We start from the raw sequence: 28000 nt of genomic DNA, 5'->3' as shown, positions 1-28000 counted from the left end.
ATCCCGGTGCCGCAGGAGAGAGGAAGCGCGCCCCGGCCCTGCTCTCCAGCCATCGCCCGGGCGCCCGCAACAGCCTTCTCAGCCGCAGAGCACCTGTCCTCTGCCTCGGCCTCAGCTGAGCCCCCGCCTCTGGAGCACACACCACCTCTGCCGCCCAAGAAGTGCCCCAGCCCCGCGCCGGCGACCACCATGGCGGAGACCAACAACGAATGTAGCATCAAGGTGCTCTGCCGATTTCGGCCCCTGAACCAGGCCGAGATTCTGCGCGGAGACAAGTTCATCCCCATTTTCCAAGGGGACGACAGCGTCGTTATTGGGGTGAGTGCCGCCCCAGGAGGGAATTTCGGGGAGGAGGGGGTAGGGTGAATCCTCCCCTCCGCTGAGCCTTAGCCCCTGCCTATCGCTCTGCGCCCACTCCCCGCGGCTCATCCTCGGTCCTCTATCCTCTTCGCCGCAGCCCCTCCTCGCCGCTGCATCAGGATGGCTGGGTGTGGCCTGGCCAGGCTGACGGCCAAGTCTCCGCAGAGGGGGCTACTTCCCCGCGATCAGGGGACCCAAGTCCGCGTTGCTGCTCTCTGCAACGTCCCCACCCCTTAGAGCCAGTCCCTTGTTTTTCCGATGTTTTCCCTCTCCCCTAGAGAAAGCGCATCTTCCCTTTGTTATTGGCTTGAATCTCTACCCCCAACTCCCGGGAAGGGAGGAGGAAGACTAGTGGATGGATGGGCTGGATTGGAGGTGGGCAGTTCGGGGTCTCTGCGGAGGTATACATGAGGGTGGGCTCCAGGACCAAGCCCTCTGTCATCCCCTGAAGTAGTTACAGCCTGGACTTGGGGGGAGGGAAGGGCTCTGATGAAGGGTTTTCTGAGAAAAAAATACATTGCGGCCACACCCAGTTTGAGGGGGAGACTCTGGGGTCCTAAGGAAATAGCTGCCTTTCCCTCTGGGTTCAGCAGGAAGAGGATTTCAGACCCCCAACTCCCCCTAACAAATAAAAATAACCAAATCCTGAGATCCTAACAAGTACTTGCTTATTCATCCTTTCTCTTGATGATCCAATAAAAAGTGGCAAGCTACCTCTACCTCATCATGACAGCCTCTACCCCTAGAGGAGATCTCATTAAGAAGAACTAATATTTACTGTGTGCTTGTTACTCTACATATATTATTTAATCTTCAAAACAACACTCTGAAATAGGTATTAATATTTCCATTTCACAGATGAGGAAGTTGAGGCCCAAAGAAGTTGAATGACTTTCTCAAGGTCACACTATTAATTCAGGGATCTGAACCTAAATCTGTGACTCCAAAGCTCATGTCTTTTTCTCTATATCACATTGCCTCCTCAGATTTCTTTTCTGGACCTTTATCTGGGGTGGCCCAAAAGGAATTCCTAACCCACCTCTCCTTTCCCAGGTTGGTAGGGACTATTAGGCTATGGGTGAAAGGATCTGGGGTTGAGTCCAGTAGGGCTTGAAGGGTGCTGGACCAGGGAACTGTGGCCAGTTTGAGAAGGGAGGGGCACGTATGAGGGCAGTCCTCAAGGTCAGGGGCGCTTGTTATGTATCCTTGATCCACAGTGCTTGGCACAAGGTGGGCTTGTTAAAGGAAGGAAGGAAAGAAGGGGAGGGAGCCTGGGCCTTCTTCATCAGTGAGCATGGGACTTTGAGTAAACATGCCTTAGGAAGAGACCTGCTTACAGGTTCTGTCCCCAAGGGCCCCAGTCTGCCACCATGCTGAGCTCTCACCGCACTGTGAACTCAGATGGGTGCGTTTGCCTTGTGTGTGTGTTTGCCACATAGAGAGAGCCCCTGTTTCTCTTTGCCTCAGAGCCATTAGGCCTTGCAGTCTGGCCAGTCTGGCCAGGCTAACATCATGCCTGGATCAACCCTGGGGGACTCCCTTCTGTGTAGTCTGGATAGCCAGCCTTAGTTATGAGCATTGGAGCTTAAGGTCCCCCTGAGACACAAAGCCTGAGAAACAAGAGGGAGGAGCAAATCCACAAAAGGCTTCTACTTTTAAGCCTGGCTTCCTTGCTGGAGGTTTATCTGCTAAGTCTGAACCGACTCCTTCCAGCTCTCTGGGCCGTCCTGGTGTGGTGGGCATGGGGCATGGAGTGATGTTGGGAGGAGGAGGTGTGGTGTTGATCTGTCCAATTTGCTAGACAGGAGAGACACAGAGGAAGGTGAGGAGGGAGGAGAGATGAAGAGAGGCCCAGGCCCCCTGCCAACTCAGATTCTATCTTAGCTCCACAGCTGCTCCTTCCTTGTCTGTTTCCCCTGATATTTGTAGGGCTCTACCTTTGTCTTGCTCTGTATCTTCCCTCGCCCTAGCCCTTCTTGTCAATCTCTCACTCCAAGATAAATGCTTCTAGGGGGCCATTTTGTCTCAGGCAGCATCCTTGGAGTTTGCCGTCCCAGCCTTGCTATTCCCTCCTCATTCGGGAAGATGAGGGCTATAGGAGAAGTGAATTTGAGGAGACCCTTGAGGGTCCCAACAAGGGAAGGAAATCTCCTACCCTCTTTACTCTTTCCTCCTCTAGCTCCCTTTGGGGCCCAGTGTGTGAGAAACTGTCTGAGGAATTAATGGAGGCAGCTGCTTCAGGATGTCTGGGAAGGTGAGGGAAGAGGGGAGGTGGGAGAGGAAATCTCTCCAAACCCAGCCCCTGCTCCTTTCTCTAGCGGCTGTCCTCCCTGCCTCTGCGGCACTGCAGCTAGCTCTGGGTTTCAGGGTCCCTAATGTTCGTGCGCTTTCTCTGCTTGGCGGAGGGTAGGAGAATAAGCTGGAGAGACAGCTCTGCAAGCCTTATCCCTCTCTCACTCCCCTGACTTCTCCCAGGAATCTGGGGGATGGGGCTTAGGCAGAGTTAATGGCCTGAGTCATAGCAGAAGGGTGTCTGGGTCACTGTCTGTGTGCTATGTACCTTGTTTTGCTCTTTGTGTCACTCAGAATCCACTGTGACTTTTTCATTGGACCCATTTTTTTTTTTAAAGATTTTATTTATTTATTTATTTTCCCCCCAAAGCCCCAGTACATAGTTGTATGTCATAGCTGCACATCCTTCTAGTTGATGTATGTGGGACGCGGCCTCAGCATGGCCGGAGAAGCGGTGCGTCGGTGCGCGCCCAGGATCCGAACCCGGGCCGCCAGCAGCGGAGCACGCACACTTAACCGCTAAGCCATGGTGCCGGCCCCATCATTGGACCCATTTTAGTGTTTCTCTGCCTTGGTCTTGGAGGGCAGAGTGTCTCAGTGCCTACTGTCTGGTCTTCTGCATCTGTACCAGACGTGGGAGGGATGACAGTGAGGAAACACACACACACACACACACACACACACACACACAAACACACTTTCTCTGTCTCTCTCCTTCCTTCATTCAAGTATCCACTACATGCTACCTCCCTCAGGTCTCCCAATGTTAAGTGGGTTCTTAAGGAGACAAAAAACCAGGACCATGAAGTACCTCATTTGGAAAAGCTGGTTGGGACCTGCAGGATTATTGGAGCAGAGTCAGTATTGTTTGGGGCAGCTTGGGATTCCTTTGATATCTGAAGAGGGGGAGCAGGTCTCCTCTTAGCTTTGGGGGAGTCTCATAAAGGAAAATGGAGAGGGGAGGTGTAACGCTCACTGTGGCCAGTGTCTCTGCAGCATTACCATGGCAGCAATCCCCAGGGGTGTCACCATGGAAATCAGGCCTGGTGCTCAGAAGTTCAGCCTCCACCAAGTGCTTTACTGAGAGTCGAAGGGTTTGGTCATCTTTGGACCCCTGACCTTAGGCTCTCCCATTAGCTTTAGTTAGCACACATGATGGAAAACTACAGAAAGTTCTGGGAGACATGAATGGACAAGGAGACAACAAGGAGGCTTGGTGTGGGTCAAAGGAGAGCAGAGAGCCCTGGGCTGCAGGGCTCTGAAGAGGGGCTCTCCGGAGAAGGCTAGGAGGAGTGCATGGACAGCTGTGGGTGGGAGAGAGAGTGGGTCTCAGGAGCATTCCTCAGAGGTGGAGGGTCTCCCTGAGTGTTTCTAATTTAACGAGTCTTCTGGTCTCTGATGTTGCACGAGCTCATGGGGTCCTTGATAACCTGGAAGTAGAGATGGTGAGGGAGGCTCCTCAGAGAGGATGGGGGGCAGAATAGCATACTTCAGAAAATGGGGTTGAGGTTGGAAAAGGGGAGTGAGGAAGGGCTTTAGTTCTGTCTGGAAACATTTGCAGAAGTGCCCAAATGTAAGGGAGGGCAAGGAAACGCCGTGGAGGGGATCTGACGCAGTGCTGGCACTTCAGTTTTTGGATCACTTTGGCAGTGTGGGTCTGGAATCAGATTGCTTGGGTTTGAAACCATGCTCTACCATTTCTCAGCTGTGTGACTGTGGGCAAGCCACCTTACCTTTCTGAATCTGGAATAATAATAGTACCTACCTCCTAGGATTGCTGTGAGTGTTAAATGACATAATGCGTATAAACTGCTTAGCACAGTGGCAAGCACATAATAAATGCCCGATAAGAGTTAGATGTGATTATTATTTTATATATGCCATCTCCCCACAAGCTAGCCTTTGACCCAGTTGGGAAGTGGTTAACGTTTTCCCCTCTTACTGGTTGTTTCATCCAAACATTCAGGTCTCTAGTATCTTCTTGCTCTCTTCCTCCATCAATATCTGTGTTTACTCAACAACTATTTATGAAGAACATCCTGTGGGCCAAGGACTGTATGGTGTTGGGAATTTAGAGGGAATCTCTGCCTTCAAGAAACCCTTGGTGTGCATGGTGATCCAGGCAGAGGCCTGGGAGGGGGCATCAGAAATGGCTTTTGCTAACTGTACATACATCCCTCAGGTTCTGATAAGAAACCCCACACAACATACTATAGTCTAACTCAAAGTAATTGTGTGTCACGAGAAACGTAAATAGTGGTGATGTTTCCCATGTGATTAGTCTAGAGGCAGAAAAAGTAGAAAACCACTGGTCTAGTTATTGTCATAAAAAGATCTGACAAAATGAATTCATCCTGAGTATAATCAATAGAAAGTGAAAAGAAATTTACACTTTACACAGAATAAAAAATCTTAAGAAAAGAAATGAAGAACTAGACTTGGAATTTAAGGGTCCAGCCAAGAGTAGGGAAGTAGTAGCAGGACTTTCCAGAACGCCTGAAATTATAATCCATGTCGATAGCTTTTCCTGCTCACCAGATTACTAAGTGCACCCATTTTTAGCTCTTGGCTGTCTTTTATCCTCACAGTTCTGAGAGCGTCACCCTTCCTCCCTTTCTGGTCCCTTCCTTCTTCCCAGCCCAGGCTGAGGCAGAGGGGTTCCTTAGGCAGCAATTGCCTTCAGCACTTGGAGAGCGCCCTCCATGTTAATGCGTCCACAGCACCCTCTGGAATCCTATAACTGGGAGTGTTGGGGAGAGAGAGAGAGAGAATGTGTGTGTGTGTGTGTGTGTGTGTGTGTGTGTGTGTGTGTGTGTTGGTGCCCATGTTCCTAGCAGGGAAGGAAGGGGGGGGCAAGGTTGGCTCCAGAGTTATATTTAATCCCCTTTGGCTGTGTGCCTAGCTTCCAGAAGCATGAGTAGATATCATTGGTGGAGAAGAGGTGAGAGTCATTGGCCTGGATGGACATCTTTTGTTTGTTTCTGTTTCTTGGCCCCTGGATGGGAGAAACACTGAGGTAGATTACAATTCAAGAATCAAGGTTCAATAAAATAATAAAATTAAAAGGGAAGAAAAAAAAAGAAAGATATTACCACTGAGGAGGAGAGGCATCAATGGCACTTTAAATCTGTTTATTTATTTATTTATTTATTTAATTTGTTTATTTTTTTGTGAGGAAGATCAGCCCTGAGCTAACATCTATGCCAATCCTCCTCTTTTTGCTGAGGAAGACCAGCCCTGAGCTAACATCTATTGCCAATCCTCCTCCTTTTTTTTTTTCTCTTTTCTCCCCAAAGCCCCAGTAGATAGTTGTATGTCATAGTTGCACATCCTTCTAGTTGCTGTATGTGGGATGCCGCCTCAGCATGGCTGGACAAGCGGTGCGTTGGTGCACGCCCAGGATCCGAACCCAGGCTGCCTGTAGCCCAGCGTGCACACTTAACCGCTAAGCCACGGGGCTGAGTGCCACTTTAGATCTGTTTATTGTAACACTGTATGATTTTATTCTATGTAATAAGGATTTTATTCTTTGTAATGAAGTACAATGATGAACTATACAGATAAAAAGGATGAGAAATTCATAAAAGTACTATTAATAACCTATAAAGTGACTCAAACTTTAAAAAAAAAAGAAGGTAGGTTTTTCTTTAATAATATTAAAGGTAAGCTGATTACAACACTAATATATTTTAATTGTTGACAAAGTTAAAAACAAAGAAAAGCATACAGAAGAGGCTAAAAATCACTCAAAATCCCACCATCCCAAGAAAAATACTGTTAACAATTTGATATATTTGTTCCCAGTGGGTTTTTTCTGCATATATACATACATTAATTTTAATAAAAGCGTATCACAAACTATGTATTGTTTTGTAACTTACTTTTTAACTAACAAAAATTATATTTTACATCATTAAATATTTTACATAATTTTGTTTATATTTTTAAATGTTTAATTTAATTTTTGAATGTCTTACATGCATATGTGACAAAATTCAAATGATATAAGAAGATATACAATGAAAAGTAAGCCTCCTTCCTACCCCTCTTTCCTAACAACCCAGTTCTCATATCAGAAAGAAACCTTATAACCAGTTTCTTATGGATCCTTCTAAAAACATACTATACATTTACAAGCAAAGATGTATATACATACATATACTTGTTTAAAAAACACAAATAGTGTACTATACATACTGTTCTTTACTTTGCTTTTTTTTTTTTTCTTAATAATGAGTCTTGGAGATTCTTCCATATCAGTGCATAAAGATCTATCTCACTCTTTTTAACAACTATATAATTTGTTGTAAGGATATGCCATAATTTATTTAACCAGGTCCCTATTGATGGACACTTAGGGTTGTCCTAATCATTTGCTATTACAAACAATTGAATGACCTTGTATGTATTTTGCATATGTGCAGTATGTCTATAGGATTCATTTTTAGAAGTAGAGGTCATAAGGTATATGCATTTAAAAATTTAAGCGCTAGTTCCAAATTGCCTTTCATAGAGTTGGCCCCAGTTTATATATGCCCTCAGCAGTGTGGTGCATCATCAGACTATTTTATTTTGGCCACTTTGATAGGTTACAATGGTATTTGGTAGTCTTAAGATTCATTTTTCTTATTAACAAAGAGATTGTGCATTAATTCATAGCCATTATAATATCATTTCATGATGTTATATTTTATGATAGCACTTATTACGGTATAATTTACATACAGTGAGTGCACAAATCTTATACAAGCAGTTTGATGAATTTTATAACATATTTTGACTCCCGTGGAACCACTACCCAGATTGAGATCTAGAGCATTTCTGTTGTCCCTGAAAGCTCCCATGTGCCCCTTTCCTGTCAATATCACCCCCCAGGCAGCCACTATTTTGAGTTCTATCAGACAGATAAGTTTTATCCATTCTTAAACTTCATGTAAAGGAAATAATACAGTATGTGCTCTTTGTGTTTGAGTTCTTTCACTTAACACGTTTTTGAGATTTATTCATGTTCTATTATGACATCATCTTAAAGAGCAGCAAAGAAAAAATATATGCACATGCCATAATTTAGTCAATTCCTTATGTTAACTGGTCCCCTAAATGTTACTCCTTTCAGTTGTTTTCAATTTCTTGTTATTATAAGCAGTGTGATCTGGTAGCTAAATATTTGCTACAAATACTTCCATGGTATGAATTCTTAGAAGCACAATATCTGGATGAATGGATATGTACTGTTCAAGGCTTTTGATTATGTATTTCTGAATTGTCCCCATAAAAGTTGTATGGATGTACTGTCCTACCACAGAAGAATGAGGGTGTTCATTTCAAGGAAATTATACCTCCTTGATCCCTCACCAATACTGGGTATAACAATTAAGTTTTTGTTTTCCAACTTGATAGGTGAAAAATGGTGTTACCATTTTAGTTTCCTTTTCTTCGAAAATGTTGAACATCTTTATGTTTGTTGAACATTGGTATTTCTTCTTCTGTGGTTAGCACCTAGCTCTTGTCCATTTTTTTCTGTTTAGTTTTGTCTTTTTGTTACTAATTTATGAGAGTTCTTTATGTAGTAAGAGTATTAATATCTTTGTTTTAAAAACTTAAAATTTCCTATTTAAAAATTATGTATTTCCGTTTTATAAAAGTTTTATTTATTTTTTAGTGAGGAAGATTGGCTCTGAGCTAACACCTGTTGCCAATCTTCCTCTTTTGCTTGAGGAAGATTTGCCCTAAACTAACAACTGTGCAAGTTTTCCTCTATTTTGTATGTGGGTTGCCGCCATGGCATGGCTTGATGAGCGGTGCGCCTGGGATCTGAACATGCGAACCCCAGGCTGCCGAAGCGGAGCATGCAAACTTAACCACTGCACCAGCAGGCTGGCCCCTAAAAGTTTTAAATCTAAACCCAAAAGAACAAAAACTCCTAAAATCCCACTGTCCAAGGATAACCACTATTAATATGTTTTTCTAAGCATATATGTAAATATACTATATATATATAATATATTTTTTTACAGAAATGGAATCATCCTTTACATACTCTTTTTGTGTGTGTGTGAGGAAGATTAGCCCTGGGCTAACGTCCGTTGCCAATCCTCCTCTTTTTGCTGAAGAAGATTGGCCCTGGGCTAACATCTGTGCCCATCTTCCTCTACTTTATATGGGACGCCGCCACAGCCTGGCTTGATAAGTGGTGCGTTGGTCCGTGCCCAGGATCTGAACCTGCAAATCCTGGGCTGCGGAAGCGGAGCGCACAAGCGCAAACTTAACCCCTACGCCACTGGGCCGGCCCCTTTTACATAGTTTTTTTTGTTTTTGTTTTTAAACTTCACACTATTTTAGAAACCGCCTTTTTGCTTAACAGTATTTTGTGCATGCCTTGTCATGTCATTACATATTTTTCTATAACATCATCTGTAATATTTCATTTTTTTCATTTAAAAGCAATATGTTGTCATTGTAAAACATTTGAATATCACAGGAAAAATGTAGTAGGTATAAGTTCCTGTCCTTGTGCTCTGCAGTGATAACTACCATTGACAGTTCTGTGTATGGTCTTTCACATCTTTTTCCTAAGGCTTTTCTAGCCATACTCTTTTTAAAAAATATAATCGCATTATGCACATTGTTTTTAATTTTTCGCTTAATCAATCTTGGACACGTCAATATATGTAGACCAGCCTTGCTTATTGTAATGGGGGTAGAATATGGAGATGTCGTCACCAACATCTTCTTGATGGATGTTTGAATTGTTTCTGGTTTTTCTTTAATACAAACTGCTTTAATACAAGCATCCTTCTACACACATCTTTAAGAGCTCAAGCAGGTGTTATAAAATGAATTCCTAGCACTGGAATCACTAGTACAGAGTACAAACAGTATGGACATTTAAATATTTAATAGCATTATCCTCCAGAAGGGCTCTATCAGTTTACAGCACTCCCTTCATTGTAGAGAGCTCCTTCATAGCTTCTTTCTCTTTGTGGATTCTGTTTTGTGGGTTGCAGAGGCTTTCATCACAGAGAGATCAGAAAAATAGTTCAGGTAGATTTTTTCGATAAGCCAGATTTTTCAAATATTTTAAATATTAAAAAAATAATATTTATTAGTTTTCCTTTATGCAAAGAAGGAAAAAGAAGGAAACAAAATAATGCACAGTTGTCCCACTCTCTTTGACATTAAAAAATAAAAAATAGGGGCTGGCCCTGTGGCGTAACTTAAGTTCAGTGCACTCCACTTCGGCAGCCCAGGTTCGCAAGTTCGGATCCCGGGTGCAGGCCTACACCACTTGTCAGCCGTGCTGTGGCGGCGACCCTCATACAAAGTAGAGGAACACTGGCACAGGTGTTAGCTCAGGGCTAATCTTCCTCCACCAAAAAAAGAGGAGGATTGGCAACAGATATTAGCTCAGGGCGAATCTTCCTCAGCAAAAATAAATAAATAAACTTAAAAAAAATAATAATACTTGAACATGGTTTAAAAATGTAAACCATCCAGGATACAAGATGAAAAAGGAAAGCCTCTCTCCCAGTTTCTCTCCCCAAACTAACCACTGTTAATACTTTTGTATAATCCCTTCTAGAAAAATATTCTCTATATATTGATGCAATATTGTAAATATACCTAGAGCCACATCTCCAGCTCTAGCCAAGTTTTGTGACTTTCCTTAATTAGTTAAAATGTGTCTCCCAAACTCTGGTGTCCATAGACCTAGAGGTTTACATTTCAAATGGATAGAGATGGGCTCTGTAGTAAAATAATTCGACAGCTAAGTCATAGTCTCTTTATACTGACTGGCAGGAAAACATGTCTAAGAAATTTGTCACCTATGATAGAGAACAAGCATAGTCTGATTTAATCTTACCAGAGATCTTCCCTTTAATATGATTAGATATCAAATATATTCTTTGTTTGGCTCCCTGGGTTGCAGATATGTTATATCTTTAGCTTTCTTATCAGTACACTTGATTTACAACATATTCACTGAATTAAACAAAGTACTTGCAGGTCTGAGTGTTTTGCTTCACCGTTTCTCTTTACTTAAAGCTGATTCCTTAAAGGGAGACCCATATTTCTGATTTCATATATTCCTTTCACAATGAGAGAGCTTGTGTTAATGTTTCCATAAGAGCTCAGCTTCTCGGTAGATGTATATTTCATTTACACAATAGGGAGAATACTGTACATATGTCCCTAACTTTGCATCTTTCACTTAATATGTCTTGAAGATCTTTTCATGTCAGGCATATGGATCTATTGAGGAAGATATTTTTAAACTGAGGGGTAGATTTTTAAAGCTAATGAATTGTTCTTCACCCTCCACAGCCTGTGGCCCTGTTGTCTTTGCCCATTTGGTTTCCCAGGAAGGGGGTCGGGGTGGTAGACTGCTAAGTCATCACACCAAGGCTGAGATCCCCTCAGGCAGTCCCACCGTGTGACACTCCTCAGTGACCCTCTCTACCCCGTGGACACAATTCCTGGTGTCAGTGCTAAATTTCGCTTCTCTGTCTCTGGGTGCCCTCGCCCCATAATCGTCCATATAGACAGAGGGTTGAAGAACGGGTGCCTTCTCAGGCTGATGGAAGGGGACTGTGGTGTTTTTCCTCCCTCACGCCCTGCCTACTGACGTCTGCCGTCTTTTATTTCCACTCCAGGGGAAGCCGTATGTCTTTGACCGTGTATTCCCCCCAAACACGACTCAGGAGCAAGTTTATCATGCGTGTGCCATGCAGATTGTCAAAGGTAACGGGTGTATTCTTAGAGTGTGTTCTCTCAGGCTCCTCATCCCTACACCACTTCTCTCCACCAGTGCTCTTGCTTCACCATCTCTTCCAGATGTCCTTGCTGGCTACAATGGCACCATTTTTGCTTATGGACAGACATCCTCAGGGAAAACACATACCATGGAGGTGAGGGTTCTGACTTCTATGGGGGGTGAGGAGTTGGGGGGTGATAATGGGAGGCCAGGGAATCTCAGTAGGGGAGGATCTAGGAATCAAGGGTTGCCTGGTCCAGAGGAAGAACTGAGGGGCAATATTATAGTGGAAGTTTAATGGAATCCCTTCTGCCAGCTGCAGTTTACCCTCTTTTCCACTACTCCAGTTTTCTTCTTTTGATCTGTAAAAGCAGCAGCAGTACAAGTCCAAAAGTCTACTCAGTTCTCTCCTTCCACTAAGAGGTAGATGTGGAGTGACCACCTCCTACCTTAGCATGTTCTTCTTATCAACTGTTACTTGGTGTGCACCTCATACTCTGAGTTGTCCATTCTTCCTGCGCTCCCGCCTCATTCTGGAATATCTTACTCCCCAGGGAAAGCTGCATGACCCCCAGCTGATGGGTATCATTCCTCGCATTGCCCGAGACATCTTCAACCATATCTACTCCATGGACGAGAACCTTGAGTTCCACATCAAGGTGATGAGGGCATGACCGCTGGGCATCCTCAGATGGGCCTGGAAGGGGAAGATCTAGTAGGAACCCACTGAGATCCTGGGCACCCCAACTTATTCTCCTCGCCTGGTTGCCTCAGTTCTTCTCTGCCAAGATATTCTCTTCTGCTCTTTCCCTCCCACTCCCACCATTTGAGTGTTCCCATTAGCTTGAGATCCCTGTATCAGATTTAAGACAGGCCCTCTTCACGTCCTATTCCTCCTTTCTCCCCAACCAGGTTTCTTACTTTGAGATTTACCTGGACAAAATTCGTGACCTTCTGGATGGTGAGTGAAGTTTAACCCCAGTGGGTGGGTGGCGGGGGGAGGAAGGCAAGGAAAAGAGATCACATTGCTCTTGGGATTCGGTCCTGTTTGGCAAGAGATGCAGAGGGCACACACATTCATACCCATGTCCCTTGCCTCCACTCACCAAGAATTTCCAAAAACCAAAAAGGTCAGAAGAGGAGCTTAGATGCCCAGGCCTTCACAGAAACAGCCTGAGATGAGCTGGACCCCGGGGGCTGGCATCCTGGAGGAGGAGAGACTGAGTTTTCAGGGCATGATGGAGATTTAGCATCACAGGGAGTCTTCTTCCCTTCTGCACATAGAAGAACCCACCATCTGAGCAGACTGCAGGGGGCAGGGGCTGGGGAGCTAGGGGTGGAAGAGCTGGCCTTGCTCACCCTGCCTTGTCTTCATTCAGTGACCAAAACAAATCTGTCTGTGCACGAGGACAAGAACCGGGTGCCGTTTGTCAAGGTGAGAGTGGGGATGGAGGCACTCAGGTGGGGCCAGTGTACTAGGAGTGTCGGTTTGGGAGGAGAATAAACCAGTGACCCAGAAGTTGGAGGGTGGATATTCTGGAGCAGTGAGATGGGTAAGAGGCTGGGGAGAGTCTGAGGCTTGGGACAGACACTGTCTTGAAAGGTCATTTGGTCACCATGCAGGTAATTTATTTATTTATTTTAATCTTTTTTGTGTGTGTGAGGAAGATCAGCCATGAGCTGACATCCATGCCAGTCCTCCTCTTTTTGCTGAGGAAGACCGGCTCTGAGCTAACATCTATTGCCAATCCTCCTCCTTTTGTTTTTTTCTTTTTTCCCCCAAAGCCCCAGTAGATAGTTGTATGTCATAGTTGCACATCCTTCTAGTTGCTGTATGTGGGACACGGCCTCAGCATGGCTGGAGAAGCGGTGCGTCGGTGCACGCCCGGGATCCGAACCTGGGCCGCCAGTAGTGGAGCGCGCGCACTTAACCGCTAAGCCACAGGGCTGGCCTGCCGTGCAGGTAATTTAATTTGCAGGTCAAAGTTTATGGGTCACCGTCCATTTGTCCCCTGCAGGGTTGTACTGAACGCTTTGTGTCCAGCCCCGAAGAGATTTTAGATGTGATTGATGAGGGGAAATCGAATCGTCATGTGGCTGTCACCAGTGAGTGGGGGTATAAGGGGCTCTTGAGTCAGGGGTCAGCCTCTCCTCTGTGCCCTCTGGGGCTGAGGGACTTGGAAGTGAGCAAGCGAAGACTGTGTCCTCCAGAGGAGGAGGGATGCTTGTCTGTGCGACCCTGCAGCCTGGGAGCTGTAGTGGCAGGGCTGGTCCTGGCGGGCACCCTCTCTCAGTGGGTGGGGGTGGCAGACAGTGGAAGCCAAGGGCTGAGGGGTTGGCACAGAGACTGTTTCTCCCTTGCTCCTACAGACATGAATGAACACAGCTCTCGAAGCCACAGCATCTTCCTCATCAACATCAAGCAGGAGAATATGGAGACTGAGCAGAAGCTCAGTGGGAAGCTGTACCTAGTGGACCTGGCAGGGAGCGAGAAGGTGGGGGTCTTGTGGGGGAGGGGTGGGTAGGGAAGGAAGCCTCGGGGAGTGGCCTTTTGTAAAATCAAGATAACTTTTTTATTGAGTATAATTCCCATACCATAATGTTCACCATTTTATTTTATTTTTTTATAATTTTATTTATTTATTTATTTCTTCCCCCAAAGCCCCAGTAGATAGTTGTATGTCATAGCTGCACATCCTTCTAGTTGCTGTATGTGGGACACGGCCTCAGCATGGCCCGAGAAGCCGCGCCTCGGTGCGTGCCTGGGATACGAACCCCAGCCGCCAGCAGCGGAGCATGTGCACTTAACCGCTAAGCCATGGGGCTGGCCCAAGTTCACCATTTTAAAGTGTACAACTCAGTGGTTTTTAGCGTGTTTGCAAGATTGTGCAGTTATCACCACTAATTCCAGAACATTTTCACCACCTGTTAACAGTTGCTCCCTATTCCCCCTCCCCCATCCCCTGGCAACCATTAATCTACTTTCTGATTCTATGGATTTGCGTTTTCTGGACATTTCATATAAATGCAATTGTATAATATGTGGGCAGGGGGGTGGCCTTTGGCAAGAGAGTTTCGGGGGACAGAGGAAGGGCCTTCTCTGTCCTCTTTCCCTGTCTCCTTCCCTCCTTGGACTGAGCCCCCTACGTGGAGAAGAGGTGGTGAGAGCCCTCTCCCTCTGCAGCTGCTCATGACACACTGGTCCCTTAATGCTCTGGTAGGTCAGCAAGACGGGAGCAGAGGGCGCCGTGCTGGACGAGGCAAAGAATATCAACAAGTCCCTGTCAGCCTTGGGGAATGTGATCTCTGCACTGGCCGAGGGCACTGTGAGTGTTCCCTGGGTACCCTCACCCCTCTAGCTCCACCACATCTCTGCCTTCTCCTGATGCCCCCATCTAATCATGCCCAATTCCTGCTTGCTCGATCCCTAGTCAGCACCACTCTCCTTTCTGATTCTCCTGTTGAATTCATTTTTCTTTTCTTTTCTTTTTTTTTAAAGATTTTATTTATTTATTTTTTCCCCCCAAAGCCCCAGTAGATAGTTGTATGTCATAGCTGCACAACCTTCTAGTTGCTGTATGTGGGACACAGCCTCAGCGTGGCCAGAGAAGCGATGCGTCTGTGCGCACCCGGGATCCGAACCCCGGGCCGCCAGCAGTGGAGCGCACGCACTTAACCGCTAAGCCACGGGGCCGGCCCCAGAATTCATTTTTCTGATTCACGGTCTCCCTCCTCCCCCAGAAAACCTACGTTCCATATCGTGACAGCAAAATGACGCGGATTCTCCAGGACTCCTTGGGAGGAAACTGCCGGACAACTATGTTCATCTGCTGCTCGCCATCCAGCTTCAACGACGCGGAGACCAAGTCCACCCTGATGTTCGGGCAGCGGTCAGTGGCAGGGTCCCTGGCTCCCTGCCCCAGCCCCTGCTGCTCTCTCCCCTCAGCATCACGGAAGCCTTACTGTAGGTCTCATCTCGCTCTTCTCCTCACCCAGGGCAAAGACCATTAAGAACACTGCCTCAGTGAATCTAGAGTTGACTGCTGAGCAGTGGAAGAAGAAATATGAGAAGGAAAAGGAGAAGACAAAGGCTCAGAAGGAGACGATTGCAAAGCTGGAGGCTGAGCTGAGCCGGTGGCGCAATGGTTAGAGAGGTTTCCTGTGGGCGTGGGAGGCAGTGGAGGAGGAGGAGGCTGAGGGAGCCAGAGAGGGCCCTGTCTGGGGTGGTGTTCAAGGGCAGGCTGATCTCCAATGGGGGCCGTGTTTCTGGAGGAGTGCAGGAAAGCAGTCATGAGGGAAAGGGAGAGGGGGCTGACTACCCTTATCCCACCCCCAAAAAAGGTTGAAGGTCCACTTGGCAAGGGGGATGGAGGCCTGGAGGTCTTGGTGTTAAGAAGTGCGGGATGGGCCGGCCCGTGGCTTAGCGGTTAGGTGCGCGCGCTCTGCTGCTGGTGGCCGGGGTTCGGATACCCGGTGCGCACCGACGCACTGCTTCTCTGACCATGCTGAGGCCGTGTCCCACATACAGCAACTAGAAGGATGTGCAGCTATGACATACAACTATCTACTGGGGCTTTGGGCGAAAAAAATAAATAAATAAAATTATAAAAAAAAAAAGAAGTGCGGGAGGAAGGGCTCGTGGGTGCAGCTTTCTTTTCTCCCATCCCTCACCTTGTCTGCCCCTTTGCCAGGAGAGAATGTGCCTGAGACTGAGCGCCTGGCTGGGGAGGACGCAGCCCTGGGAGCCGAGCTCTGTGAGGAGACACCTGTGAACGACAACTCATCCATCGTGGTGCGCATTGCGCCCGAGGAGCGGCAGAAATACGAGGAAGAGATCCGCCGCCTCTACAAGCAGCTTGACGACAAGGTGAGGACAGTCAGGCAGGACACAGAGGTGAGCCCAGTGGGATGAAAAGTGAGGGATTAAAGAATTAGCTTATACTGCCTTTTTCTGATTTTAAAAGGGAGAAATGCTCATTATTGAAAATGTGGAAGATAAATAAAAATATATAGAAGAAGGGACCGGCAAGGTGGCATAGTGGTTAAGTTCATGCACTCGGCTTCAGCGGCCCGGGGTTCACTGGTTTGGATCCCAGGCATGGACCTACACATGGCTCATCAAGCCATGCTATGGCAGCATCCCACATACAAAATAGAGGAAGACTGGCACAGATGTTAGCTCAGGGACAATCTTCCTCAAGCAAAAAGAGGAAGATTGGCAACAGATGTTAGCTCAGGGCAATCTTCCTCACAAAAAAAAATAAAATAGAAGAAAATTTGAATCATCATTCATCCCACCGTTCAGAAATAACACTATTAACATTTTACTTTTCCCCCTGCATATACCATGCAGTTGAGAGACACTGTATGGGTAAATCTTATTTTTTTCATTCTGCATTATATAATGAACAATTTCCCATTTCGTTAACAATTCTTCATAAAAATATTTTTAAATAGCTGCCTAACGGTCCACTTATCAAAATGTATTTAACTATTTATTTATTACAGGGCTTCTAGGTTTGTGGTTTTAGTCATCTGTTTTTGCTATTATACAGAACTCTGAGAAGACTGTCTTTGCCTCCTGTGCATAGAACTTTGCTTTTGAGTGATTTGATTAGAATGGAGCACTAGCATGGGATTTCTAGGTTAAAGCTTATGAACAGTTAAACGCTTTTGCTGTGTACTGTCAAGGTTTTACCTACTTCCAGGAAAAAAGGAATTTAACAGTGAGGGCAGGAGTCTAGGAAAGAAGCTGAGGAAAAGACTGCTTTCTAGGATGTAGGGTTTTTCTAACCTAAAGCCTAAACCATCTGGATTTTTATCAGGATCCTCCCTCTACTCCCAACCCTGTAAGTGCAGACTGGAAGGAGCAGCTTCCCTTCACTCCATCTTTCCTTCTTGCCTCCAACAGGATGATGAGATCAACCAGCAGAGCCAGCTCATAGAGAAGCTCAAGCAGCAAATGCTGGACCAGGAAGAGGTAACAGGGAGGAAGGCAGGACACGAGAGGAGAGGGGTGTGTGCTCACCCCTCTAAGGCAGAAAAAAGACCTTTCACAATCAGATGGAAGAAAGGGCATTCTGCTTAGGGGTTAGTCACCCCCTAACACTCTAGAATTCTGGGGACCTCATTGGGGCTTTGCTTAAAGCACAGATTTTGGAGTCCAGGTGCTTCTTCACTCTGTGGCCTTATTTCTAAGAAGCCTAAAGCCCACTTCCTCTTGCCTCTTGCTTTGGCCCTGCCTCTCTCCTAGAGCTGTGCCTGGGTGGGGGGCTTGGCTTCCCCAGACCAAGGGGCTGTAGAAGTCACTGGCAGCAGACTCCCTCACATGCCTCGCCTCTCCCTTGAAGCTGCTGGTGTCCACCAGAGGAGACAATGAGAAGGTCCAGCGGGAGCTGAGCCACCTGCAGTCAGAGAATGACGCCGCGAAGGATGAGGTGAAGGAAGTGCTGCAGGCCTTGGAGGAGCTGGCCGTGAACTATGACCAGAAGTCCCAGGAGGTGGAGGAAAAGAGCCAGCAGAACCAGCTTCTGGTGGATGAGCTGTCTCAGAAGGTGGTGAGTGGTCCACGAGCTCCCTGGCCTCAGAACATCCTACACATCCAAAGGGACCTCTGCTTCCTGCCAAGGCTGCGTCACATTTGCCCCTCGGCACTGCTGTTCTGTGTGTTGTGAGACCCTCCCCGACCCTGTCACTGCATTGCTCTCTGGACCCCTCTCTCTTCCAGACCCTTCTGCAGGGCCTGTGTTCTCCTTGTAGCAGCCCTCAGGGTCATGCATGATGGGAGAGCCTCTGCCTGGGCTGGGAAGGGGAGTAGGAAGGTGCCACTGGGATGACCTGAGGGCCGTCCCCAGGCCACCATGCTGTCACTGGAGTCTGAGTTGCAGCGGCTACAGGAGGTCAGTGGACACCAGCGAAAGCGAATCGCTGAGGTGCTGAACGGGCTGATGAAGGACCTGAGTGAGTTCAGTGTCATCGTGGGCAACGGGGAGATTAAGCTGGTGAGTAGAGCAAGAGGCAGCAGTCTTGTGCAGGGCATTCTGGTTCTGGGCACTGGTGGGAGAGGCAAGGTGGGCCAATCCAGGCCCTCAGGGATACTGAGAAAGGCGGGCCAAAGATCCGGGAAACACACCCTCAAACTAGACACAGGAAAACAAGTAGTAGTCTGCATAGACTCAACTGAAAATACACATTCTCAAGGGTGCTGGATAAAGAAGCAGTGGAGATGTGCTTATGGCAGGATTTAGAGATGGGGCGCAGAGGTAGGAATGGGAATGACAGATGCAAATCTGTGGCAGTGACAGTGACCCATTGGGGTGATCAAGCAGAACAGTTTGATTACGAAAGAAAATCATATTGCTTTATAATGTAGAAGAGGGTGTCTGTTGGAATTGGATCTTTAAGTGCAGATAGAGGAATTGAGTGTGAATGTCAGGTGACAGAGAGCTGCTAAAAGTTGTTCTGAAAACATCTGTCCCACCTGAGTCACTGTGTATGTGGCTGTGTGTGGGGATAGGCAGAGTGGAAGGGAATGGTAAGAGGCTTCCTCGCAGCAGAGAAGCACCTCTCCCCTCCTGTGCCCCCCACAGCCAGTGGAGATTAGCGGGGCCATCGAGGAGGAGTTCACCGTGGCCCGACTCTACATCAGCAAAATCAAATCAGAAGTCAAGTCTGTGGTCAAGCGGTGCCGGCAGCTGGAGAACCTCCAGGTTGAATGTCATCGCAAGATGGAAGTGACTGGGCGGGAGCTCTCGTCCTGCCAGCTCCTCATCTCCCAGGTGAGTGCCGGGGTGGAGAGCCTTTGGGGGCCAGGGGAGAAAGAGGGCGACTCTGTGGGTACGGATAAAACTCTTAGTACCCATGTTTATGTCAAGGGCCTAGGGTCAACTGAAGTCAAAGACTGAAGAGCTTGGGGTAGCAGGGGAGGGTCCAGGCCAGAGAAGTGAAGGTTCAGGGGGCTCCTGGCCTCTGAGCCCAGAGGGTCTAAAGGAAGGCTCTCCAGGGGAATGGCCCCCAACCCTGCATCCTCATGAAAGGCACAGCAGGAGGGGAGGGCTGGGAGGAAAGCTGGGGTTTACAGAGGTCTATGCTGCCCAGGGTGGTGTCCTTTGCTCCAACCATCTTCTTCCTCTCACCAACCCTTCCCCCACCAGCACGAGGCCAAGATCCGCTCGCTTACAGAATACATGCAGAGTGTGGAGCTGAAGAAGCGGCACCTGGAAGAGTCCTATGACTCCCTGAGTGATGAGCTGGCCAAGCTCCAGGCCCAGGGTGAGGCCTTCGAAACCTCCAGCCCACCCATCCTGGGCTCCGAGATCCCTGAGGGGGCGGGGAGGGAAAGTGACAAATGTCAGAGAAATGGCCGGACGGCACAAGCACCCAAAGTTGCAGACTGAAATCACAGGGGCAGCTCCCAGGCCGTTTAGCGAGCCTTTGCATGGAGCTTATTTTACATGAACTACAAACCCTCCGTTGTTCTCTGTCCCTGCTACATCAAGTTGGACTGTCCAGACCCAGAAGAACACCCCTGTGGGCCCTCTGGGTAGATGTCCCCTGCCCTGCCTGGAGCTCTGATCACAACGTGAAGCTCTGGAGGAGGAAGATGTGACGTACGCCATCTTCCTTTCTTTCCCTCAGAAACTGTGAATGAAGTGACCCTGAAGGACAAGGAGCCAGACACACAGGATGCAGATGAAGTGAAGGCGAGTAGGGAAGGTGGGGGGACGACTCGGGCCTGCCAGGGCTGTGCTGGCCTCCCCGAGCTGGTGTCTGGGAGTCTGGCTCTGATCTTGGGGTAGCTTGTTTGCAGAAGGCGTTGGAGCTGCAGATGGAGAATCACCGGGAGGCCCATCACCGGCAGCTGGCTCGGCTCCGGGACGAGATCAATGAGAAGCAGAAAACCATTGATGAGCTCAAAGAGTAAGAGTTCCCAAGGGCAGCTCCACACTCCACCCGGCCCTCTCGCCTTGCTGTGCTCACTCAAATGCTCCCTCTTGGCCCCGGATCCTGTTCTTGAACTTGCATGTGTCATTCCTCCAATAATGACACAACTTTGCAGCCCAACTCCAGGTATAAGGAGTAAGGACTAGTCCCAATCCTGAGGCTCTATGATTAGATAGCTCAGGGTCCTTCCTCGGTCGTGGAAACACGGCCTGAGTCTGCCTCTGATTCTGAAGGTAGATGCTTCAGTCCTGACTGGACTCACTCGTACAAGAAGGAAAATGTTTGAAGAGATGCTCTTCCCTTTCCCGTCATGAACATCTTTGTGTTCTCTCCATACCTCCATGCCCTCCATAGCCTGAATCAGAAGCTCCAGCTGGAGCTAGAGAAGCTTCAGGCTGATTACGAGAAGCTGAAGAACGAAGAGCATGAGAAGAGCACCAAACTCCAGGAGCTGACGTGAGTCCACGGCCATGGGGCTCAGATGCTACTCAGACTCGCCTGCAGAGGCAGCACGCACCGTAGATGTGAACATGGGGACCACAGGAAACAAGGCCTCAGAAGAATAATTTGATGGGTGGGAGGAAAAAAAAAGACTTTCAGCAATGACCTCTGTTGAATATTAGCTAACATGGAAAGATGTTTGTGATGTTCTTTTAAGTGTGAAAAGCAGGTTACAAAACAGTATGAATGATCTGTTCCCACAAAATTTATGTGAGATGTATGTGCATCGCAGAAAGAGTCTAGAATGATGGACCACCAGAGTGTTAACGGTGGTTTGATCTGTAAGTAGTAGGATCATCGGCTTTTTGTGAAACTCGTCTTCCTCAACCTTTTTTTTTTTTTTTTCTAATTTCTGCACAATGAACATGGGTAACTTGTATGACAAATAATAATAAAATATAGATCAAAGGAATGGAGGAAGGAGGAGAGACGGGGGAAGGGTAGTCCTGAGGGGTTCTTCTGTTTCCTTCTTCCTCCAGATTTCTGTACGAGCGACACGAGCAGTCCAAGCAGGACCTCAAGGGTCTGGAGGAGACAGTTGTAAGTGGTTTCCCTCTGTGCCAAGTTGACAGGGTTGGGGGGTTCCTTTCTTCCCTCCGATTTCTTCCTAACTCCATCCCTGCCATTCTGCAAAGTCAGTCTGTGGCACAATCCGGACACATCTTTTCCTAGAGGATGAGTGACTCACTTGACTAGATAGACTGAAGGTTCCGGTAATTTCGGAGCTAGAAAGTTGAACTGGTATTTGGCTACCCCGATTATTCATCATTCTTTCCAGGCCCGGGAACTCCAGACCCTCCACAACCTTCGCAAACTGTTCGTTCAAGACGTCACGACTCGAGTCAAGAAAGTGAGTGCCATCCTCGAGGTCTTCCCAGCCCCCATGTTCTCCTCCTGTCCTCAGGTTTCTCCAACCCCTTGGTGTCCAGTGGGGCTGGCTTGGCCCGGTCTGGGTGGGACCTGTTTGGTCATGGGACGGCCACGTCTTTTCCCTGTCTCCAATCAGAGTGCAGAAATGGAGCCCGAGGACAGTGGGGGGATTCACTCCCAAAAGCAGAAGATTTCCTTTCTTGAGAACAACCTGGAACAGCTTACAAAGGTTCACAAACAGGTGAGAGCAGGGGAAGGAGTGAAGGAAACTTCAGGCCCGGTGCCTAGGATCCTCGAATCCTCGGAGGCCCGTGGATTTAGGAAAATCTCCTCGCATGGTCTCCTTACTTTTCCTACTAATCCCTTCTTTATACCACGTTGGGTTCCACTTTGACCTTGTTCTTTGTTCCATGCCTGTTCTCCCTTCTCAAAGCTCCCAACCTGCTTCTGCTCAGAGTGAAATTCCCTAGGCCTATGGTGTTGGAGGGAGAGGCTGAAACTGAGGGAGGTGGCAGAGGCCTGGGGCTGTAACTATACACGAGGAATACTGGCCAGATTTAGCCAGAGGCAGGAAGCAGTGAGACAAGAAGTCAGGGAAGCTGGGCTTTCTCTTCTGGAGGGAACTCTATCTGCCTAGGCCTGGGGCAGGTGTGCAGAGAAATTAAATGATGGCCTCCAGGTGGCCTCACCAGCCCCGGCTGGGGCCAGTCAGAACTCTGTGTATTAAGTTGCTGCCTCTCTGTCCCCCTCCTTGCTGCTGCGGTTCCTTAGGTGGATGACTGGGTTTCAAAGGTATGGGGTGGGGAGCTTAGAAGGGGCAGTCCGAAGGAGTCAGGACAGGAAATGTTTGGTGCCCACAGAGCGGAAGCACCCTCGCTAGTGCCAGATATCTGAGTCTTGAAGAAGGGCAACAATCTGTCAACTGGCTCTTTCAACTGATTCATAAAATGAACCCCAATCTATACTTCATTCCCTTCCTTTCAAATCCACCTTCAAATTTGATTTAAACTCACATTCTCACTAAACTAGAGCTTAAATTTCTTTCCTCCCAGTGCAATGCCCAGCATGTATTGTAAATACTTCGTACATATTTTTTTTCCTTTCTTTTAATAATGAAAAAAAATCCCAGAACTGTAGCCCAGTGATAGTCTGCAGGGTTTATTTATGTCATTTGAGCCAGCAGAGGGCTTTACTACCATCTTTTTCCCTTTGCTTGTTATAAAACAGTGTAACCGTGTAGCAACATTACAGAAAAAATTGAAAGGCAGGGTAGAAACATTTGTAATCAGTTCTGCCATTCTGTTTTCATTTGTGTGTTCACTTTCCTTGTCTGTCCAAATGTGTCAAATTATGTTGTTTTTTCCCCAATTGTTTTTATTGTAGTAAAATACACATAAGATTTACTACCTTAACAATTTTTAAGTGTACAGTTCAGTGGTATTAAATATATTCATAATGTTGTGCAACCATCACCGCCATCCATCCCCATGACTCTCTTCATCTTGTAAAACTGAAACTCTGTCCCCATTAAACAATAACTCCTCACTCCCCCTCCCCCAGCCCTTGGCAACCACCATTCTACTTTCTGTCTCTATGATTTTGACCCCTCTAAGGACTTCATATAAGTGGAATCATACAGGAATTGTCCACACATGACTGGCTTATTTCACTTAGCACAGTGTCCTCCAGGTTCATCCACGTTGTGCCACATGGCAGGAAACCTCAGGCTGTTTCCTTGTCCCTCACTGAAGCCTCTGCCTCTGCTCTAAGTCCCAGAGACCAAAACTACTCACCTACAGGATAGAGGACTCCTTATAATCACCCACCTCAGCAGACACAAGACTAGAAAGGAAAACAAAAGAGATGTAGAAATTTCTCAGTTACCAGAATCTTAAATAGCCAGGGCTACAGCCCTATTACAAATTAAGCTAAGCTATTGTCATAGCAAAACATTGTTTATAATCTGTAGATTGTCCAAAATTAAAGGGGCACGCACATGTTCCTAGCTCTGCCCCTTCCTCCCAGTGGTCCCCATGACGCCAGTTTACCCGATATCTTCCAAGGCCGCTCCTTCAGCAATCTGTAGTGTCCCCAGTCGGGTGTGAAACCCTGTAAAAAGATCAGGAAGTCTTGCCGGGCCACTCGAGCTTAATTTAAATGGGGGAGAGACAGCCCAGGAAATCCTTGAATGTGAAGGTAATGAGCACAAATGTTTGTGAGATTTCAAACATTTTCTTTCCTTCCTATGGGGCACCGTGTGTATGTGTTTGGGTTGGGGGGAGGGGGACTCCTGTATTCCAGCTTCTGCTCCTGCTCTGCACTGCACCTAACCTGCACTCAATGCCATATCCACCCCCACCCTGCTACTGTGCTCTTGCTGCCCCGCCCTGTGCATGCCAGGGTGAGCCACCTCTGGGTGAGGGGTGCCTCATCCCCATGGTTGCCCTAGGGCTGTTGGTCTGGCACAGCTGTGAGATATTGTAGGGGTGGGGTGTCTAGGCCACGAGGAGACTGGGACAGGACGCTGTCACAAAAGTTCTGGGCTACGGTGGGCACATTTTGCTGCCCAGAAAATGATGTAACTTTTTAATGCCTGCCCACCGTTTGCTCAGGGAGAAGGAAAGAACTGGCTAACAGTGCATTACGTAAAGGGAATGAGGCCTTTCAAGGAAACAGCGTGGTCTCCATCTTCTCTGACTTGGTTTTTCTTTATTCTCTCTCCCACCCGCACCCCGCACTCCACGGCTGGCTCTCTCTTGGGTCACTGCCTTTCTTTCGGCCTCTTCCCTTGGGCTCACCCCACAGCTGGTACGTGACAATGCAGATCTGCGTTGTGAGCTTCCTAAATTGGAAAAACGACTTAGGGCTACGGCTGAGAGAGTTAAGGCCCTGGAGGGTGCACTGAAGGAGGCCAAGGAGGGCGCCATGAAGGACAAGCGGCGGTACCAGCAGGAGGTGGACCGCATCAAGGAGGCCGTTCGGTACAAGAGCTCCGGCAAGCGCGGCCATTCCGCCCAGATTGGTGAGTGGGGAGTGGATGGCAGTAGGCCAGTGGGATTACCCCCCGGGGAAATTCAGCAGATTCCTAAGTGTCAAGCAACTAGATTATTGCTTCTTACTCTACCCCTCCCCCCAGCCTCACCCCCAAAAAGTATAAAAGTAAATTCTCTTATAGGCAACTCAGTTTCAACTCCCGCTAAGTGACCTCAGGGACCAGGGCACTGCAGGGTGACAAATAGCCTCCTCACGGTCATTCTTCTTCCTTTACCATAGCCAAGCCCGTCCGGCCTGGCCACTACCCAGCGACTTCACCCACCAACCCCTATGGCACCCGGAGCCCTGAGTGCATCAGTTACACCAACAGCCTCTTCCAGAACTACCAGAATCTGTACCTGCAGGCCGCACCTAGCTCCACCTCAGACATGTAGTGAGTGACCACGGGCCTGGGCTAGAGTCCCAGCCCAAGGCTTTCTACACCCTATAAGGCATAAGGTTAGGTCAGTTATTGGGTGAGACTTAATTCTTTTCCTAAGTGGTTTATTTCTAATCCTTCTTGACTTCACACCTGCAATTACAAGGTGGGCTTCTGCCCTCCCAGCCTGCGGCCATGTTTGTGGTCCTTTGGGGATGGGAGGGGTGTATGGCAACAGCCTTGAGGTGGAGTGTATTCGTGGTCCTCAGAATCGTGGGGGCTGGGTGCCAGAGGCTGCATCTCTTTCCTCTGCTCCATCCAGCTTTGCAAACTCCTGTACCAGCAGTGGGGCCACGTCTTCTGGCGGCCCCTTGGCTTCCTACCAGAAGGCAAACATGGACAATGGTGAGTGAAAAAGATGGGTAACCAGCTTTTGGGATCCCCAGGGCAAGTTGAAAAGTATAAAAAAGTAAGTGGCCCCGTACCTGTGAGTTTGAACTCTGCCCATCCCTTCAGGATCTTGGGCTCTGAGGAGTGGACGCCTCCTATTGCTGTTCCTGTCCCCTCCCTCCCCCTCTTTCCCCTCCTCCTCTCCTTCCTGAGGGCTCAGGGAGGCTTTTTCTCAAACAAAAGAATGATGCGGCTTGAGGTAGTTAAAGATAAAGTGCCACAGACCCAGATGGCAGTGATGCTCCAGGGTCTTCCTTTACCTCTCAGCGATTAGGATGAGAGAGGGTTTGGGGAGACTGTTTCTAATGCCCAATCTCCTTTTTTCTCTTCTAACCCTGTGTCCTCCACGATGATCTCTTCAGGAAATGCCACAGATATCAATGACAATAGGTACACCTGTCCCCACTGCTCTTGGGTTCTCTGGGTGGGACCAGCAGAAATGATTAAATTTCCCCCATGCCCTACGTAGAGGTTCCCCGGAGCCTGCAGGGAAGGAGGAGGAAATGAGGACCATTCTTGCCGGCACAGTGTTGGTCCGGAGATGCACTCATTCCCCTGCCTCGTGCAGAACACCATCCCCTCCTCCATCCTATCTGGCTTCTCCTCATTCCAGTTATGGGGGCTGGACTTCTGGTGACCTGGGTTTCTCTGCTAGCTTTGAGAACTTGGTGACCTTGGGCAAGTCAGCTCCATCTCTCTGGCCTTGATTGTCCCTGTATTCCCGGAAAACCCGAATGGTCCTCGCCCCTCGTTATCTCCCAGGGAGGCTCTGAGAGCCAAGTGACTGAATGCTTTCATGATTGTGCTGGGTCTCTTCTTCCAGGAGTGACCTGCCATGCGGCTATGAGGCTGAGGACCAGGCCAAGCTTTTCCCTCTCCACCAAGAGACGGCGGCCAGCTAATCGCCACGTGGACTGCCGCATACCTGCACTTTCAGGTAGCTTCAGGCTGCTTCCTCTGACCAGCTTCAGGTTGCCTCCTTTCTTGCCCTCAGGCTCTTTGTTTCTCCTGCTTTTTAAAAATCACCTCAAAACTTTCACTATCTAGCTGTCCCTCAACTCCTGCTTTCCTCTCCTAGGGGCAACATCCATGCTGCCCCATGAGCTCTGGACACTGACCTCCCCTCCCCACTGATGCTTTCCCTTGGGCCATAGTAGTAACCACAGTACTGCCTCTCTGCCACTAGGGGTCACTGCCACATGTCAAAAGAAGTGAGCCAGGGTGGTGTCCCTCTAGAGCCACACACAGGTCACAGGATGCAGTAGATGTTAGGAGAACTTGGGAGATCATCTCAACCCTCCCTCAGCCTCCATCTTAAAATAATTTTGGATGGATAGGTATTTTCTGAACTAAGACATCTCTAGTGAAGGAGATGTTTGATTTACTCCTGCACCTGTGTCCTGTACTCCTCATATCTATGTCACCAGTAAGCTTTAGGAGGTGCCCCGGGAAGTCTAACCTTTTGTCTCTCCAGCTGGGGTGTCAGCACTCCCCTTCCATCTTGCTCAGTGGAGGTAGAAGCAGCTGTGTCCCCGCTCCAAACCCCGCTTCTCCAGCTCTGTCCCCAGGTCCTCTCCTCTAGCAGCTCAGGCACCTTCCAGTTCTTGTGTGTCACCAGGCTTCTCGCCATGGTGGCTTTACGGCCCAGAACTGGGCACTGGGATCCTGTTTTATTGTCCACTTTGGGGCCCTGGAGAGCTAGAAACAAGAGAACATGGCCAGTCTCTTACTGGGTGGCATCCAAGCCGAGCCCTCTCCAGGGGTTTTCCAGAATAGTAGGCCGGGTGCACACAGGCAGACAGCATGAGAGGCGAAGAAGTCGGAAAGGGGAAGGAGGGGTTAGGGGAGGTCTGGGGTGAGGAGCAGGGCCTGGGGGTGGTGCCGGGCACTGGTATTAAAGGAACAGGACTGTGAACCAAAGTTTGTACAAATGCCACCCTGTTCCCGGTCGGTGGCTGGGCTGCAAGGCGATTCCTCACAACCTCTTTCTCTTTCTTCCCCAGTTTCTAAGAGGGACTGAGGCCTCTTCTCTCAGCATGCTGCAAACCTGTGGTCTCTGATACTATCTCCCTCCCTGCCCTGTTGTTCGACTGTACCACGTTTGACGTCCTCTCTTCCTCTGTATCTCTTTGTACTCTGTATCGATATATCAAAAGCTGCTGCTACGTCTCTCTCCTCTCTGTCTTACTCTCTAGTATCTAATGATGTATTTAGCAATTTCTAAGCATAGTGGACCCTCCTCATTTGGGGCAATAGGAGGAGGGTGAATGTTTCTTCTTTCTCTCATATATGCGTCCCTCACACTGAGTGGTGTTAGTCACGGAGATGATGAAAGGAAAAACGGGAGCTAGAGGGCTGTGATCCTTCACACACTCACACACACACGCACGCGCACACACAAAGCCTTAAGCAGAAGA

The 28000-nt window shown here is 48.1% G+C and overlaps 1 protein-coding gene across 1 annotated transcript; it reads left to right on the top strand.

Annotated features, from left to right (window-relative positions):
• Positions 1-10: 10 nt before the first annotated feature.
• KIF5A (kinesin family member 5A) lies at positions 11-27443 on the top strand. Its single transcript, XM_004429318.3, has 28 exons — positions 11-318; positions 11307-11394; positions 11488-11561; positions 11962-12066; positions 12320-12368; positions 12787-12842; positions 13426-13513; positions 13778-13902; positions 14629-14733; positions 15149-15297; positions 15404-15552; positions 16099-16274; positions 17319-17387; positions 17758-17964; positions 18262-18408; positions 18997-19185; positions 19561-19678; positions 20045-20109; positions 20217-20326; positions 20705-20806; positions 21331-21391; positions 21630-21701; positions 21858-21962; positions 24527-24743; positions 24995-25148; positions 25456-25538; positions 25946-25973; positions 26407-27443. The coding sequence occupies exons 1-28, from the start codon at positions 190-192 to the stop codon at positions 26483-26485; spliced, it is 3099 nt and encodes a 1032-aa protein (XP_004429375.1). The 5' UTR covers positions 11-189; the 3' UTR covers positions 26486-27443.
• Positions 27444-28000: the final 557 nt, after the last annotated feature.

The sequence above is a fragment of the Ceratotherium simum genome, chromosome 17, assembly GCF_057802395.1.
Source record: "Ceratotherium simum simum isolate JZ-2026a chromosome 17, ASM5780239v1, whole genome shotgun sequence".
In the NCBI taxonomy this organism is placed as follows: Eukaryota; Metazoa; Chordata; class Mammalia; order Perissodactyla; family Rhinocerotidae; genus Ceratotherium; species Ceratotherium simum.
Note: the sequence above shows the minus strand (reverse complement) of the source record. Positions and strands in the feature narration are given on the sequence as shown.

What these genes read in the sequence shown, in the direction of transcription:
- KIF5A (XM_004429318.3), top strand. Translation starts at nt 190, where the DNA reads ATGGCGGAGACCAACAACGAATGTAGCATCAAGGTGCTCTGCCGATTT. An exon ending in TGCCATGCAGATTGTCAAAG is followed by an intron (nt 11,395 to 11,487) that starts GTAACGGGTGTA and finishes CATCTCTTCCAG; the next exon opens with ATGTCCTTGCTGGCTACAAT. An exon ending in ACCTGGCAGGGAGCGAGAAG is followed by an intron (nt 13,903 to 14,628) that starts GTGGGGGTCTTG and finishes ATGCTCTGGTAG; the next exon opens with GTCAGCAAGACGGGAGCAGA.